The sequence below is a fragment of the Seriola aureovittata genome, chromosome 11 (assembly GCF_021018895.1).
Source record: "Seriola aureovittata isolate HTS-2021-v1 ecotype China chromosome 11, ASM2101889v1, whole genome shotgun sequence".
NCBI lineage: Eukaryota > Metazoa > Chordata > Actinopteri > Carangiformes > Carangidae > Seriola > Seriola aureovittata.
In genome coordinates this window covers 25,515,667-25,534,266 of record NC_079374.1, presented here as the reverse complement: position 1 = coordinate 25,534,266, position 18,600 = coordinate 25,515,667, and the positions used below count along the sequence as shown (strand labels likewise).

Sequence of the window (18,600 nt, the reverse complement as noted above, 5' to 3'; positions counted from 1 at the left end):
GTACTTAAGTGTACTTCCTACTTCTTCCTCCTCTTTACTATGTTGAAGCATTCTAAAACAATTATAGTATACAGTTACTGTACCTTTCTAAATTTCCCCTTTTTCCTTCTTTCATTTTTTTGTCCATTTATATATATATTCGATTCTATTTTTCCATATATAAAAACAATATAAAAGATTTGGAAAAAGAAAAAATGAATTAAAACCGGAAATGTCAAGGAGAGACTTTCCACACTCAAATAAAAAAACTGGAAGGTATAAATGGTCTATGATTTGAATACCTTTCAACTACTTAGACTATGAGTTTACAAGAACAGTAATTTTTCTGTATGAAAATAGTGAATCTATGAATGTATCCTGCTGACAAAACAAACAAACAAACAAACAAACAAACAAACAAACAAACAAACAAACAAACAAACAAACAAACAAACAAACAAACAAACAAACCATAGGAAGAGACTGTTCAAACACACAGTACGGATTCTGTCTTAGGGTGGATTTCTTCCTCGCGTCTGCGACCTCGGGATCTTTTCCTGTGAGAACGTGCCCCCAAATCTGATTGGACGAAGCGTGGCCGACGCCTTCTGTGGAGCAGCCAATGGTTGGGTCGGTCGGGACCGGTTCCTATACATCCTTTTACTTGATCCAGAGGGTCTACTCACCCTGTTGTCCTATCCTTCAGGCGGAATCGTAGCTGGTATTCAAGGGGAAAAAAAACAAACCACTCGTGCCGGGGAGCCCAGCGAGCCTAGCGAGCCTCATAGTCCTCAGAGCCAGCAGCCGATTGTGTTTAAGGTCTTGTCCTAAGTGTTTTAACCGTCATAAGAAGAAACTAGGATGGATCCGCTGGTAGCTGCGATTGACCAGGGCACGAGCTCAACGAGGTTTCTGGTGAGTGACCTGGTGGAGTCGACTACACGTTAACGTACAAGTCACACAGACTGAGCGGTCTTTATTCAGGAAACGTCTGCGTTTTTACTTTAATTTGACGTGTGCTTTTTTATTTTAACGAATAGTTGATAAGAAATTAAGAAAAAACACTTCTTAGACGTTGAAATTAGAGTTTACGGTAACGTAAATAACGCACGGTTAGTTAGCTTACAGCTACACACAGCGACGCTAACTAACAGAGTGCTGTGTCGTCATTCTGTTTTAGTCCTCAACTTTTGCTTTTATTAATTTATACTACAAATAAAAGACATTTCATGAGCGAATTAAGTTATAAACCCTGAACCTCGTCCGTGGAAGCGCCACTACTGGTAAACGAGCACATTGCATGAGAATAGCTTATGTTAAAGTTTACCATGTTAGGTTTAACTGCATTTTCAGTAGCAAATTCTATTCTCCTAATTTTATATCACCAAAACGTGTATATTAGTAATGAAAACTAGACATTACATGATAAAATATAATAATAAAATTGCCTTTTTCAACTAATTGTCAAACAAAAAACAGAATTGTATAGTCATTTCCTCAAAGATAATACAAATAATGAAAAACTGGTTCAATTAAACACAGATTAAAGTATTTAAATTTATTTACATTAACATTTACTTTGTTTATTTCATGAAATTATTGTTTTGCTGGCAATATAGACAATGCGATCTACAGTACAACTGTACACTGCAGTTTATTCTAGACAAATTGACTCCCCTGTCACAGCAACTCACTATGTTACAATATAAGTTAACATTATAACAATGCATTGCAGTGGTGATGAAGTGATTTGCAGTGGTGATGAAATGTTGATCACATGGGTATTGTTTACAAACACTGAAATGATTATTGAAATGCCAATCTATTTTTTTTTTCATATTGGATGATAGTTAAAAAAAAGACAACAAAGCCTCATTAAAGCCACTTTAAAGCAAATTAACTTAAATGCAGGCTGCAGCCTTGTGAAATTCTCCATTGTTTTGTCTATGTCATACTATTCACCAGCAAAGAGCCTCATTTCCATAATATCATCCCAGTCCTTCTCTATGTACATTCTCTCTTATATGTGTTCATGCTACAAATATGACTTTAAAGGTTATCTTTGCGCTGCGAGGAAACGCATCAGATTTTTCTGTTTATTTTTGCTGTTGAACAAAATGAATCCTGTTCAGTGGTCCGTTGTGAATAAAGTCCTCAAGTAGGTCAGCTGGAAGAGTCTTGGCACAAAACAGATAGAAAGGATTTCAGACACCTCAGTAGATCTGGTTAAAGGTTATTGTAAAATATATCAGCTTTTCAACAAAATATATAAGCTGTTTATATCCCAGATTTGTTTACATCAGTAATGTTTGTAACCAACCAACCATGATCCACTGAGAAATGCTCAAAGGTGCATTTTCCATCTTCACCTCCATCTTTTTCATCATGCTTAAAATACTTTGAAAGTACATGGTCAGAAAGTATGGATGTTCGCAGCACCTAGGTGCCATCACTTTGCTCTGGATGTTTTCTTAATTAGAGACCAGCTCTTTCCAAAGGGCCTTTGACTGTTTGTGGGGCCCCTGGCTGAAAGTTTATCTGCTGACACGTAGGTCAAGCACAGATTAGATTCTGACCAGAAGTTAAACTTTAACCTAAGAAAGCTGTGTTTGAGCTTCTTTGCAACTCCGCCCATGCTATGAAAAATTAATGTGTCTTTTGTCATAGATGACAATGATGATGATGATGATGACGATGATGATTAAGCATTTATCAATGTTAAAATAATTGCTCAACGTAACTGAAGCTCCTCCAATCTGTTTCGCAACAAATTACCTGCAATTTCATAAACCGTCCCTAATATTTAAAAAAATATATGATAGTGTCAGAAAGATGATCTTGACTTTTAGCTAACCTATGCAGTCTAAATACAGTGACACCACCAACGGTGATGATTAAAAACTTACAACAGTGAGTTAACCCCTGACATTTGTCACAGGCTCAGGTCATATTTGTTTCAGGATAACTGAATTAGTCTTTATTTCCTCTCCCCATACATTTGAAGTTTATTGTGTCCACTTCCTGTCCATGCTCACACACTTACACACACCTACTGTCAGTCACGTCTGCATGCTGAATTGTTTAAATTTTGTAATCTTTTTGAGCAATCCTGTAATGTGACGTCAGTAAACTGTGGTTCTTTTGTATTTGATTTGTCACTTCACTTGAGCAATGAAGTATCTGATCTGAGACGGTGGAAGTCAGAATAAAATTTTTGCCTCCTGTCAACACACTGACTAGTTTTCCTGTCTTTTGCTGATGTTTGGAGATAAGCTGCTTTCTGTGCCAAAACTGAGATGGTTTGACAGGGAAACTGTTTGAGTGAGGTCTATGGGTGATGTTGAGAAACTGTCATTTCATTTGGAAGGAGAAAGCAGTTTTTCAGAATGTAGTTTGAGCACCATAAGCAACAGACTGCTCCACACAGCTGGAGTGAGTAACAAAACTTGAAATAGACTTTGGATGTTTGTGGTGCAGTTTTGAACTAAAACAGCGTCAGAGGTTACACTTTAACTAGTCATACGGTCTGTCCTCATGAAGGTGTGGGGAGGATCCTGTATCTTGTGCAACTGCGTAACTTCAACTGAATGTTACCTCTCTTCTGTTAGTGTCAGTGTGTAGCCTGCGTATGTCCATGTCTGATCAGCCTTCCAAGCTGGCTTTTTAAGAGAATCATAAAGAGTTAAAAGTTGCAGTGTGGTTCAAGACTGCTTGTGGGTCATGTGTTCCTCAAGGTTACTGCTTCCTTGTTTTTCCTAGTGCAGTATATGCTGTGTTGAAATGTCTGTATCTGAATTGTAGGCCTGTACTGTGTAGACAGGAGAGTAGTGCTACAGAGAGGTTCATCCTATTACTTAATCAGAAGAAATGCTGACTTCTGTCTGATTGAAGGTTATGACGAATATGCTGCTGCATGTTAATTCCTTCCTGCTCTGTAATAGAGAGCCACTGTGTATTTCTACTATCCCTGGCAACACCCAAGGGTGATGTTCCTGCTGGGTACTGGATGAAATCCAGCCAGAGCTGATGGCCATCTTTCCACCCTATGTCTGTGTCACAAGATAGCACTGGAAAAATAAATCATCCCCTCATCACTCCACTCTAGTGTTGTGCCAAATTCTATTTTGTCTTACAAAGATAAATCCATGTTCTGCCACTTTCCTTGCTGTGTACCTAATCTTGGCCTCTTATGAACTCTGTTTCTCCACAGGTGTTCAATGCAAAAACAGCCAAACTGATCAGTCACCATCAAGTAGAAATCAACCAGAGTTTCCCCAAGGAGGGGTGAGTTCCTGGACCTTTATTATAATACAATATTTTTAGATGCTGGGCTGCTAAGATACCACATTCTCCTTGTATACAGTGTAGATGGATGCTTACTTGCTTATTTTGAGATTCAGAATTTTAAAAGGGCAGAAAATAAACTGCACAGAGAGAAATATTAAAAAAAATTGAGGTTCAAATCCATACTGCAGATTACAGTTGCTTCCTCATGTTTACTGGGTTAATCTCTTTTTTTGACATGTGTAATATAACTGAGTCTAAGGTCCAGCTCTTATTTTATTGTACCCTTGAAGGCTGGTTTGATTGGTACATATTCAGATGTTGCTGTCTACTCCATTTAAAGTGTGTTTGATGAACACCCTGTACAAAGTACCAGAGGCCATATGCTGTACAGCATTTGGTGCAACCTGTTGTTGTTTAGGTCAGAAATACTCTGTAAATCACACATATTGCTTGTAAATGAAGCAACTTACAATTGAGCAAATCCAAGGTCCATGCATTCTTTTACTGTTGTTTTTTGTTTTGCTATAGAAACCATAACTAGATGTAAACCTTGAATGTTTTTGTCTCTGTGCACATATCCTGAAGAGCAGAGTGATCATTTAGCTCATGACAAATCATCCACAGGAGCTGCTGTTAAATTTACTCTACCTAACTTACATTCTCAGAAAGATTAGAACTATCAACAGTTTCCACCACAGACATTTTACTAATACATTATAGCCTTGTGATGTGTAGAGAAAAGATATCAACAAATACACTGTATATAGATAATTTTGTTTACATTTTCTGGACCAAGTACAAAACTGAAATGTGTTTGTGTCTGTGCACACATGAGGGGTTTTGTGTGTTTATATTCCTGTATGTGTTTTTCAATCAGCTGGGTGGAGGAAGACCCCAAGGAGATAATGCAGTCTGTGTATGAGTGCATGGAGAGGACTTGTGAGAAACTGTGTCAACTTAACATTGACGTCTCCAACATAAAAGGTGGGACACTGCTCATACACACGCTGATATCCAGGACTGTGTGCCCTAACTGGGGGTGGATGTGTGTTGACCACACCCACGCCTGTAGCTGGATGAGAAAGCTAAAACCAACTGTTAACCGCACCTAACGGAGATGAATAGGTGGGAGTGGGGGTTTTATTGACATTTATGTTGTTATATTGTTGTTTGTTTTCTTAGCGGTGGGAGTGACCAATCAGAGAGAGACAACCCTGGTGTGGGACAAAGAGACCGGAGAGCCACTCTACAATGCCATTGGTACGTCTATTAGACATCCAAATGACAAAGTATCATTGCCTAAATAGTTACAGTTAAGAGCCTTCAGACACACTTTGTAATGAAGTACATCACATGTCTTCATGTACAAACTTCTATCAGACACACACACCTCTTCCTAACATCTTTAACGGAGCCAGTAAGATTATGTCATCTGGGAAACAGCACAGCACATGACTTGGTTGCATCAGATTTTAGTGTCCTGTGTCATATCTGTCCCTGTCCCACCACCTACCACCCCATGTGACTTTGAGTCAGTGTGGGAGCAGAGCACATGCTGTCACCGCCCTCTCACTCCTTGTGTTCTAATATTACTGGCAAAGACAGGCTTTCATTCATACGCCCCAGGCCTTCAGTTTTAGCCTGATAGGCTAGTTTGTCTGTAAGCAGTTCAGACTGCTATTTGGATGGAATGTGTTGGGGGAGGGTTGTAAGCCTTTTAGTGGTTACAGCGATTCTTTAACAGGTAAAAATATCCAGTTATCTACTTTGAAGCCACCGTGTGTTTAAAAAATGAGATTTTGAAATCATCATAATTACTATGATGGAAGATTGTGTTTGTAGGATATTGAGACAATCTAGATGAAATTGGTGCAACGTCTGTTTTGCTTCTAAGGATTGACAAATATTTGGCTTAAACTGTCAAATACTTCAGCTTCTCCGATTTGAAAACTGAACTTTGTGTTTTCGACTGTTGGTTGGACAAAAGAAGACATTTGAAGATGTCACCTTGGGAAAATGTGATTGACATTGTGCACTGTGATTGATAGATTAATTGAAAAAATAACCAACAGATTAATCCATAATGAAAATAATCTTGACAGCCGTAAATCCATCCAAGATTTGTCAAGACAGTTAACTCTGAACCACAAATGTCAACCTTGTGGTGGTACTAGAGGAAAGGTCAGGGGATCACCAAAATCAGGAGGCAAAATACTATCCTGTTGATAATTCAGTCTGGACTGAAGTGGTGGACTGACCAGTTGATCAACAGACCAACTAGCAGCATCAAGCTTAGCAGGGTATTCCAGACGTCCAAGCTCCTCACCGTGTCTCTAAGGCTGAGCCCAGACATCATACGGAGGAAACTTGTTTCAACCGCTTGTGTACACAATCTTATTCTTTTGGTCACTACCCAGAGCTTGTGACCATAGGTGAGAGTTGGAACATAGATCAAGCTCAGCTCTCACTTCACAACAAAGGTCCGGTACAACAGCTGCATTATTGTTGACGCCGCACCAATCCACCTGTCCATCTCGCACTTTATTTTACCATCACTCGTGAACAAGAGCCCCTAATACTTTCACTTGGGGCAAATCCGGCTCAACCCAGAGAGGACAATCCACATTTTCATGAAGAGAACCATGGCCTCAGAAATGGGGGTGCTGACTCTCATACTGGTTGTTCTACACTCGGCTACAAACCGCCCCAGTGCACACTGAAGTCTGATGAAGCCAACAGCACCACATCATCTCCAAAGAGCAAAGATGCAATTCAGAGGTTCCCAAACTGGACACTCTACCTACCCTGGTTGTGCCTTGAGATCCTGAATATCACAAACAGGATCAGATATGAGACAACCTTGGTGGAGTCAAACACCCACTGAAAATGTGTTGACTTGCTGAGTTCACCCTCGGTACATGTTTGGGTTTCCCAGGTGTGTCCAGCAGCCTTCCACGCCATCTGATCCAACTCAACACCAGGTCCATGATAAGCTGACAGCTCTGCCCCTCTCTTCACCCAAATGTCCATGACATGACATATGGCCACAGATCTGATCAATCATTTATCTTTGTGGATGGAAGGTGTTCTAGTACCAGTTACATTTATTAACCACCTTATGCTCGAACATGGTGTTCGCTATGGCTAATCTATGACTAGAACAGAAGACCAATAACAAAATACCGCTCCGGTTCAGATCAGGCAGACTTTTCCACCCAGTTATATCCCTCCAGGTTTCAGCGTCATCAACTGCAGACTCCCCACGTGGAGACATTTCCAGGACTTCACCAAGAGACTCCACGAAGGCTGGGTACTCTGAGCTGCTGTTTGGTGCATGAGCACAACAGCCAGAGCCTTCCCATCCGCAATTTGCAGTCGCATAGAGGCCCTTGTGCTCCAGGGAAAACTACAAAACAGTGGAGCTTAGCTGGGGGCTTGTGAATATCCTATCCTACTGAAATTGTTAGTGATGTTTTTCTTTCATTTGCTTCAGGTCTCTAAGAATGGAGGTAAATAAAGTGGCTTTGTCAAATTGTCTGAGCAAATTGCATTGCAATTTTGACTTCATTCACAATACTTATTTTAAAGTCTGCTGAAATATTTCACAGTTGCACATGGACATCTTTTATTTTTGGATCAGAGAAGTACAGAATTTTCTATGTGTAAGCCGTTGCTCTCTGCCCGGTCTGCAGTTTGGTTGGACCTGCGCACACAGTCAACGGTGGAGAGGCTCATCAACAAAGCTCCCGGCCGAGACAAGAACCACCTCAAGGTGAGTGATGATGGACAACCCCTTCATTGTTATTTTTTTTGTTTGTTTTTAATTTTTTCAGATGTTTTGATTCGGGCTGCATTGTCTACAAGACAAATACAAACATCACAAGCAGCTATACTGTAGATAATCTATATATCAATAAATGGAATCCTGTGACAAGGGTTCAGTAAAATTGAACTGTGTCAGTCGTCAACTTTCTGATGTTTGTGTATCTTCTGGTTGAGTTTTTTCTTTGGTAAAAATGAGCATTGTTCTCATGGTCAACCTAACAAACACTCTCATCTGTATTTCTCCTGTCCTCATCCCTCCAGCACAAGACAGGCCTTCCCATCAGCACCTACTTCAGTGCGGTGAAGCTGCGTTGGCTTCTGGACAATGTGGATGAAGTGCGACAGGCAGTGCTGAGCGAGCGAGCCATGTTCGGCACAGTGGACTCCTGGATCATCTGGGTAAGATCTGTTTAAAACCTGCAACAGTGCACCCCATTAATTTATTTATTTTTATATGTGAATCCACTACACCTAGTCCATTGTTATTTTTCCTCAGTGCCTGACGGGGGGCAGGAAGGGAGGGGTCCACTGTACAGATGTGTCCAACGCCAGTCGCACCATGCTCTTCAACATTCACACCATGGACTGGGATCCTGAACTGTGCAGGTAAACAAACACATGTAAAAATACATAATGAACCATCAGAACTACTGTATTTAATACATCTGGTAGGCCTTGAGGATACACACAGTGAGTTTCTGTGAGGAATACTGACTGCGTTGGTTCACAAGAATACCCCACAGGGTAACTTTAACTTTCAGCTTACAGTGATGGTGACGTTACAGTACATCCACACTCAAACTCCCTTCAATTAGTCCCTGTTTCATTTCCAAATTATTCTACTTATTCAAACCACTGCCCAAACACAGTCTGTACTGAACTGTGTCAGTTCAGTTAAAAGATTCTTTCCAGACTGTTAATGTCTTGAAAGTGCTAATTGTTGCATGCATGTAAACAGTAGAGTCACTCGTGTTTTTTGTACAATATAACCTCTGCATTATGTCTGATTGCTGTGCTTTTAGGTACTTTGACGTCCCCATGGAAATCCTCCCCAAAGTAAAAAGCTCCTCTGAGATATACGGCTGCATGGTAAGATCTTATAAACAGAGTTTTGTCTTTGTATACTGTATGTGCATGTTTTCATATGTACATGTGTCTGTTCTGTGTTCCTGTGATACTGTTTGTGTTTTGAGATGGACCTGACCCACATGTCTCTTTTAGCTCATTCAAGAGCCGTAACTCTAAACTCAGGATAACTATAGTCATAAAATATTCTAGTGAATGGTCTCCTGATATATCATAATCACTGTAATGGCCATATAAGTTGATAAGATGCAGTGTGTAAGTCATCAGAATAACAGTTAATGTAGTGATAAAAGATGGTGAGATTGCAAAGGATTTCCAGTGAAAATGTTAGTCCTTTTGAACAGGGCAGAAGAAGTATGTTTAAACTGGAAGACAGTCTCATTAAGAGGATTTTAAAAAATCACAATCTATGAAGAATGAGATAAAGTGTGTAAAAAGCCAAGACGGCAATGGGCTGTTTTTTTTGTTGTTTTTTTTTTTAAAGATGAATACTGTTTTGTCCACAGTTTTATGCACAAGCTTAATGCATTGATGTTGCATAATGTAACATATTTGTGATTTACTATTATTCCACATGCTGCATAGATATGTTAAAATTTTTATTGAGCATACATTGCATTGTTTGGTAATACTGGATCGTTTGATAGCCGCTTTCACAGATTCATGCAACCCTGAACTTTTCTAGTTATTAGCCATAGGAGCTCCACGCAAAAAGTCTGTATCATGTCCAATTGAGCCTATAAGTGAATAGAGGCAGTCATTGTCCAGAGAATTGACAGTGAATGTGTTGGCAAGTTGATGATACCATTTCTCCTGCAAAGTGAATGGAGTATTTCCAGTAGCCGTGTGCTGCATGTGTGACTCAGGACAGTGTCTAGAGAATCAGGTCCAGATCCATCGGCCCATATGTGAAAACGGCTCACAGTTAAGATTATGTAAACTGTGGTCTCACCCTGATACATGACCTGATAAGATTCCCTGTTAACCCGGCAAGTGGTGTGATTAGAGAACAGATACAGATGCTGTACTGATAGATGAGCCTTTAATCCACCTAACTGTATTATGAAATACCATTTTAGGAGTCCATGGGTTCTTTTATCACATGTCTTTGTTTGTCTATGCTCATATCTTATCTCTTGTTATTTGGTATTAAACCTTTTTTATGCACCATGCACTTTACCCTGCGGTCCAGAGGTCAGCAACACGGCAGCTTGTTGTTGTTTATTTTCCTCATGTAATGGCTCAGATTTATTTTTGTCTTGTCTCAGAATATATAATTTGTTATTCACTATTAGGAAGCCTCCACTCACATCCTCCATATCTACTGTATCTTTTAATGGTACCCTTTTTATACCTGAGTAAATGAAAGTATGAGAGGATAAAGGTTCTTTAGATGTTACTACTCTTGCTTCACTGTGCAGTATTATCTTAATGTTGTAACAGCACATTTTAGTGGAAGAGCTGAAACTGTCAAATTCAATCAAATATAGACACGTGTAAACAAACAGTGCTTCTGCAGAGTTGGTCAGTGTTTAACTGATGATGTGTGAAGATGTTGCAGCTGTTCAGGTGATGACATTCACATCATAACCTGTGTGCATCCCGTGACGTACTTAGTAACATAATCAGTTTCCCATTAGGTCATAAAAATCCCTGCCCTCACTTTGATGATCTTTTCCTGTTTATTCACTGGAAGTCCTCGACCATCATGTTTGACATTTGCATTGATAATGGAATGATTATTGAAAATTTGGCTACAAACAGGTATTTGCCTATAACCCAACAGTCACATGTCCTGTTGAGGTCTCTCATTAGCCAACTGTGATATTTAACACCTTGCTTGATTCAAATGTTTTAGATGTAAACACACTTGTTTACTCTAGTTGTGTGTTTGGTGAGTTGAGTCAGTGTTATCCTGCGGTCATCCAGAATCTAAACATGTCTGTTTCTTTCCTCTAACCAGAAATCAAGCTCTCTAGCAGGAGTCCCGATCTCTGGGGTAAGGGCTTTTTGAATGTTATGTAACTTTATTTGAATAGGGACATCTGTCTTTGTTTAATGCTGAGGCTGCTGCTAGGCTGAAGTTTGTATGTGGCTTTCCTCCAGACCTTTCAGAGTGACAAATCTTCCACTACAGCTCCACCACCAATACTTCAGCTTGATGGTTATTACCCTATGACAGATGTGGTGTTGGTGCATATGTCAGCCTGTTTTCCTATAATTGTGGGGCCAGAAAAACAGGGGCCCAACAGCTTTGTGGGGACCAAAATGCTGGACCCCACAAGTTTAAATGGCTGTTTGCGGGTTAAAACTTGGTTTTAGGGTTTGGGTTAGACATTCAGTTGTGATGGTTAAGTTTCAGGGTTACGGGTCTATGTATTATGTCAGTGACGGGACCAACTAATATAGTAAATGCATACATGGATAGTCAAAACATTCAGCCCTCTAACAGTGACCTCATGTCTTTCAGTGTCTCGGCGACCAGTCGGCTGCTCTGGTTGGTCAGATGTGCTTCACAGAGGGTCAGGCCAAAAACACGTAAGTCTGCCATTTTCTTCAGTCCACTTCCTGCTGCAGTGAACGCTACAGCTACAGGCTATAGTAGTTCTGACACTTTTTTGTGCTGTTTAAGTGGTTGAATGGATGGAAGATGGCACTTGGCCCGAGCAGTTGGAGTTCCAGCATTACATAACATTAAAGGCAGTTTGATCAGTGTTGCCAAGTACTTCCTCTGGAAGTAAGATGAATCCTGCTGGAAGAGCTGCAAGATGTTGTTAGATAACATCACATGTTATTTTGCATGCACATCATAATGCACTAAACCGAGTCTTACTAGCTTAATTAGCTGTTTTGCTTTTTCAAGCTGAGGTCATCTCATTAACGTGCATCTAAATCTGCCTCTGATTTCAAGACACTGGAACAAAGTCACTCTAGTAAACTCTCTGCTTTACAAGAGCAAAGCCCTCTCTGTACTCTGCTTCCTGTAAACCACACACACATTCATGTATGTCTCTGTGTGGCTGCGGATTGGTGGTCTGAACGTGCTGCTGCTTTCCCATCGCTCACTGAACACAGTCCGTCCAGAGAGCTGCAGCAACATCAGAGTTACTGAGAAATATTAAAGTTGTCAAAATTAGTGAGAAACATGTTTAAATCCCCATCATACAGACAGTTAGGGGAGGTTTGGAGATTGAAGATAGAAGCTGTTAGCTTTGTGGAAAATGGGAAAATGAGAGTTAAATATTTGTCATCAGTTATTCACTCATTGGTCTCTAATCTTGGTCTGTTCTTGTCATGTGAAGGTATGGCACTGGCTGCTTCCTGCTCAGAAACACAGGGACCAAGGTGGGATATTGAGCTCAAGAATAATACTGCACAGGATTAACATTGTAAACTCAATCATGTCCTCTGTTGTGATGTTACTTGTGTGTAATGCTCTTTCCTCTGTGTTAGCCTGTTATGTCTGACCATGGCCTGCTGACCACAGTGGCATACAAACTAGGAAAAGATGAGCCTGCCTGCTACGCACTGGAGGTGTGTGAGAAGTTTCTTTTCCTAAATTCAGCTCCACCTTGCAGTTCAGTCCTCCTTTGTGTGTGCGCCCTAGTTTGTGATTCATCCCGGTTCTTTGTTGTGATCTGGGTCTGATGTTTTTCTTCCTCAGGGCTCAGTGGCCATCGCAGGGGCAGTGGTACGGTGGCTGAAGGACAACATGGGCATTGTGCAGTCATCCTCAGAGATCGGTATTTACACCGCAGCATCTCACCTGCTCTAATGTGAAATTCAGGACTTACTGATTGACCAAATGCAGTCACGTTTCTTTAAAATCTTAAAGACGTTGTGATGTTTATAATGTAGAGGAAATACATTTGTCTTCAACTTTTCCTCTGTCCTTCATCATCCTCTCATTCCAGAGATACTAGCAGCTGCAGCAGGGACGTCGTACGGATGTTACTTTGTGCCGGCTTTCTCTGGACTCTATGCCCCCTACTGGGAGCCTAGTGCAAGAGGGTGAGAGCACCAGCTGTTAAAACATCTGAACTATCAACTATTATTTAACCCTGAAACAAGGAGAAAAAGAGACTCACTTGATTCCAGGATGTCTCTCTTCTTGTATAGATTCTTAGTTCTCGCTGTTATGACAGTATTGAAGTTAGTATAATAAATTGAATTTACTTTCTCTGTGTTTCCAGCATCATCTGTGGTCTCACTCAGTTCACTAACAGGAACCACTTGGCTTTTGCTGCTCTGGAGGCTGTCTGTTTTCAGACCAGAGAGGTGAGCACCATCTCCTCTCTGCTTTACATGTGATCTCTCTTCTTACCTTGAAGCTGGGGTGATGGGATTGTCTGTTATCAGTTTGTGTTGAAGTGACTGCTACGTACGTGTTTGTCAGATCCTCGATGCCATGAACCTGGACAGCGGCGTCCCTCTGACGCAGCTGCAGGTGGACGGAGGCATGACGTCCAACAGATTACTGATGCAGCTGCAAGCCGACATCCTCTGCATCCCCGTAGGTAAGAGGACTCTGAGAAGACATGTCCCACACATGCCCTCATACACTGAGACATGGACATACAATATATACATATGTATTAATCAATGATTTTTATCTTCTGTCATTTAAGATACAGGCTTGAAACACAGCAAAGAATATACATAAATAAACACTTTGCTTTTCATTGTATCTGTGTCAAGGTCACAAGTGAAGCAAACAGCTTCACAAAAGTTGTTTTGTTGCGCAAACAACTATGAAGTTTTGAAATCTGTTTTGTCAGTATGCACTGACATGAGTCTGAACATGGACTTTATACCTTTAGTCTTCCCTGACTTTTGTCCCATTTAAACACAAACACACAGAAACGGGGTAAGAGGAGCGCAAATTTACATGTGTGTACTTACCTGTGTTCCCCTGAACATTACATCTAAACAAGGTCCACATTTATCCATATTTGCAGACACCAGTTACAACTGCTGCATTCTGTTTATTAGAATACTTTACAAATCATAGGTGTTTAAGTGGAAGATGAATCCAGGCCAGTTAGATCTGGAACAGTTTCCCTTATCTGCTGCATAAAACATTTTTCAGTAAATGAAATGATTAAATGTTCACTTTGACATTTTGAATTTTAAGGACAGGGACTCGGTTGTTAAGAAGTTTTGTTTCTAATTTAAAATTTGAATGTGTTTCTGCGTGTGTGCCTCCGTCTCATGTCATTGTAGTGCGACCCAGCATGTCAGAGACCACAGCTCTGGGTGCAGCCATGGCAGCGGGGGCAGCAGAGGGGGTGGAAGTGTGGAGCTTGAGCCCTGGTCACCTCCCACATGTTACCTCTGAGAAATATGAACCTCAGATCAACTGTGACGGTAAGAGAACCAGACAGAAAACACACACTGTCTAACCAAAGATCCTCTAACAGAAGATACCGCATTACAGGCAGTGGTATGAAATGGGACACAGTTCCGTTCTCCTAAGTGGGCGTTGTCCCCCAGCCCCTCCCTCAAGCCAAGACAACCGGCATGAAATGTGACAGTAGCTAATATTAAAATCTGTCCCTGTCTAGACTTACCTCTCTGCATCCTTTGGGAAAGAAAAGACAGATCTGTTTTTCTTGTTATTACAGCCTGTTGCTGCACAAAGCTCGGGCGTTTTTAACACTTACTGATGGATTACTTGTCCTCGCCAAAAGAATACAACAACAGATGATACAACCCGGATACAGTACAAATTTGCGCCTTTTTTGCCGCTGTTTTTTATCTACTAACGACATCTGATCAGCCCAGTACAAAGTCATGTCAGTGACAGTCAAAGTTTTGTTTAAGGTTTAAAGTTTAATCCATGGTTTGAAAATAAACCAATCAAAAATAAATGGCGCTGACACAGAGGCAGGTCTCCAATAAAGTTAATCTTCTCCTGATCTGTTGATCTGAAAAATGTCATTTTGACGTCAGAATGTTCTGAAGACGTGACGCTTGTGAGAACTGGGTCCAATATTTATTTCAGTGACTATGGAGCGAAAGAATCGGTGACAATCTGTGATCTTGTTCACTTCGCCCATATGAATGAATACACTCAGACCTGCTGCTGGATTCCTAAAGGGGCGGGGAGGTGGAGAACCCCACGTCACACAGATACAGGAAATAATCGGAACTGAAGCGTCTCAGTTTCTCTACTGACTACTCTACTCACCTCAGTTTGATTTGCTGCCATCTAGTGGACATGACTGTTACAACAGCAGATCACCTGAACCTGTTTGTGTGTGTCTTCATCACAGAGAGTGAGTTCCGCTTCGCTAGATGGAAGAAGGCCGTTCAGAAAGCCATGAACTGGGAGACGTCAGAGCCCTGCTGCAATTCCAACGGTACGTCAATGTTGATTTCTTAACGGAGACACTGAAATCATAAGTTACTCCAGCTGTTTCCTGTTTTATCAGTGACATATCTGTGACTTGTTTGTGACTGTGATCCACCTCGGATGCTCTCTCTCTCATTTACCGACAGGTTTAGGAAAGAAGATCAATGGTGCCCCCTGGGGGGTTCCTCCCACCCCTCCCCCCACCAGAGTGGACCCATAAGGTCCGACATTTACTGCTGCATGCCATGTGTGAACTTTTGAAGTGCTGCGATACTAACTTCTTTGTATTGTGACGGGGTTGACTGTGGCATGGTCACATTTCTAGGCATCACTAACAAAGTGTGTGGAAGGGTTTGACTGACAGAGTTTTCATAAGTGATGGAGATATTTTAGCCCCTGAAAACAGTCGCTCCATCAGTGCACACGGATGAATGAGGGTCTTTTAGGATCAGCACCTTCTTTATGAGGAAAAATTATCCAACTTACCTGTTAAAGGTGAATAATTCTGTTTTTGAATGAACTAAATTACTTAAAATACTAATTGAAAAAATTCAGTAAATGTAAAAAAAAAAAAAGAAAAAAAAATCCATAAATTATCAGCTGTGGATGACATTATCATCAAATGAATCAACTCTGTATCAGTTCAGCCCTGTTGTTTATATTGTATGGGTTTGCATGTTACTGTATTTATTACTTTTCCCACTTTCCTCCTGCTGACAGTAGAGACTGTTGCTCTGTCATTAGTTTAGCTGCAGTTTAAGACAAGTTTAAACCTGGATTAAAATCAAGTGGTAACTATCTCAGAAACCCAGTTTCTGTGTCCTGTAGAAATCATTTAAACACCACTAGAGCTCACTGTATCTGAGACTTAACTCTACTACAGAAGAAAGATTAAAGAGAGGTTTACAGGTCTGTATTACTCTGATCTTTATTGTGTCAGAATACAATATTGTGCAATCAGCAATAAGTTAAGTCAAATGTTAAATGCATCAAAAATGCAGCTAACATGAGAAAGATCCAACCAGTTTGGACATAAAAAGTGCTGAACTTCAGTGTTTGGATGCTTGAACCTGCTAGAAGCCTTGGTGCAGAAAAACGCGTTTGAAGATCACAGATTCAAACAAAATTTGAAGGATCTTAAAGTGAACTTAACAAAGAGTTACAGATATGTTCTCTGAATGTAGTGTTTGCTGCTACAGCCCATAATTATTTAAATAATGAACTGCAATAATCGATGCAGGAGACGACGGCACAACCAGTGTCCAGAAGAGGATGTAATATAAACTAAAATATTAAAGCCTGGTGATTGCTGCTACTATGAAAAGGAGATGGAATTTAGGATAAAATATTATTTTGTTTGATAATTCATCTCAGGATCGTTTATTTCTTTTTATATTTACATGGATCAGAGATAGAGGTAAAGATAACATTACCGTAGCCTCCAAGTAAAAGAAAGTCATGTCTAAGATGATGTCTGTAGGTCAGTGTCATTTAAATGTTTAGTCATTAAACATAAACAGCAAAATGTCAAATTTAAAAATGAGGCTCAGACAGTTACAGATTTTGATGTTTCTCTGAAGTTCATGATGCATCTGGTTTAGCTGCAGTTTAGCTGCGGTTGCTTGTATCTATGAAGACATTAGGTCCGGTTTAGCTCACAGCTGCACTTTAAACCCCTGCAAGGGGAACAGCAGCTTTACAAGTCAGATGCTAAGTGACAGAGCAACAGCCTCACTGGGTTTACATGTTTGGTTACAAGCTGTTTCAACCCATCTTTTGGATCTAACTACTTTGCCTCCACTTTGTTCAACCAGATACAACAGTCTGCCTACCTGTCACTCTGTTTTGTGATCTAAGAATGATCTCTCTTTTTACCACAGATGAGCAGCAGTAACAAACCTGCGGTACAAGATCGTCATGGGAACAAGACTGGAAGAGGAAATGTGCTCACAGTGAATACAGAACTTGTCTGCTGCTGCATGATGGGATGTGCAGTCATCTTGAGTGATGTAGCCTTGTAGCAGTAGTATCATGGCTGTGATATCAACAGTTGAATCATCACCCTCAAGTGACCTGTGGAGCTTTTTGAAGCAACAAGGGAACCATGTTTGATGGATTTTTTTTTTTTCTTCTTCCTTTTCTGAAAAAAAGTGAAAGTGTTCTTAAACCATCCTGTAGAAACTGAATTTGCCTTCAAACTGTTAAGGGGAAATCAGGTGTTGATAGTCTGAAGTTGCACTATTGTACCTCATTACCTCTACATAGTGTTGATTTGTTTGTACTTTTGTTCTAAACTTTGGGATGTACGAGATCCAGGAAATACTGAACAGATGTTACACATGTGGAGTGGCACTATGGTTAGTGCTCAGCTCATGTCCCTTTTTAAAGCGAGGTTTGTTCTCAGAGGAACTAAAGACGGATGAAAAGAGTAAAATATAATCATGTATTCTGGATTTCTACAGTGAGCCTCAACTTTTTATTTTATGAGGGGAAAAAGTTTTGACTAAATGAATTTGAACATCAAGCTGACACTTTGCAGGCTCCCAACAGCACTTTATAATTTATCCTGTGTATGGAGAGTATGATCATGGGAGCCATGCAGGTTTCTTTTTAAAAGGGAAAACTCTTTTTAACCTGATTGTTTTTATGAAGGGATTTTTTTAGAACATGTTACTGCTGAGGTCAGTGCTGAAACTGTGGGAGAAACCACCATCACATCAGTCCACGCATACAAAGATGTCAATGCAACACATTCTGATTTTATATGTACTCAACAATTTTATATTCATTCAACACCTTTTTAGATCCAAGCTGTGGCACACATCTGAAGCTCACTACTTCAGAATCAAACTCCAACGTCTGGTTACTGGATTCACTTGACTTAAAAAGGATGCGTTTTACTTTGTAATGTACATAATTTTCTCAGATCTGTTGGTATACCTGCTGCTTTTCTTTGTAATTTGCTTTAGAAGATGAATAACAGGAGTTCAGAGAATGTATAGATACTGTCATAAATGTGATGAATACCTGACTTGCATAATAAAAATTAGTACATCAGCACCTCACAT

At 40.3% G+C, this 18,600-nt stretch overlaps 1 protein-coding gene across 2 annotated transcripts; it reads left to right on the top strand.

Annotated features, from left to right (window-relative positions):
• The first annotated feature begins 598 nt into the window (after positions 1-598).
• Positions 599-18,592, top strand: LOC130177477 (glycerol kinase-like). Of its 2 annotated transcripts, XM_056389288.1 has the most exons (20): positions 602-894; positions 4,190-4,263; positions 5,144-5,250; positions 5,449-5,526; positions 7,959-8,038; positions 8,353-8,490; positions 8,588-8,697; positions 9,114-9,180; positions 11,141-11,176; positions 11,648-11,715; positions 12,480-12,522; positions 12,631-12,711; positions 12,842-12,920; positions 13,092-13,188; positions 13,371-13,455; positions 13,574-13,694; positions 14,401-14,544; positions 15,453-15,539; positions 15,679-15,753; positions 17,413-18,592. In XM_056389288.1, exons 1-19 carry the CDS (start codon positions 841-843, stop codon positions 15,750-15,752), a joined length of 1,623 nt encoding a protein of 540 aa, XP_056245263.1. In that variant the 5' UTR covers positions 602-840; the 3' UTR covers position 15,753; positions 17,413-18,592. The 2 variants fall into 2 exon arrangements, with proteins under 2 accessions (XP_056245264.1, XP_056245263.1); XM_056389289.1 differs by lacking the exon at positions 15,679-15,753 and having other exon boundaries at positions 599-894.
• Positions 18,593-18,600: the final 8 nt, after the last annotated feature.

Coding starts and splice junctions, on each gene's coding strand:
- LOC130177477 (XM_056389288.1), top strand. CDS start 841: ATGGATCCGCTGGTAGCTGCGATTGACCAGGGCACGAGCTCAACGAGG. Junction 13,456..13,573: donor TCTGTTTTCAGACCAGAGAG/GTGAGCACCATC, acceptor CGTGTTTGTCAG/ATCCTCGATGCCATGAACCT. Junction 14,545..15,452: donor ACCTCAGATCAACTGTGACG/GTAAGAGAACCA, acceptor TCTTCATCACAG/AGAGTGAGTTCCGCTTCGCT.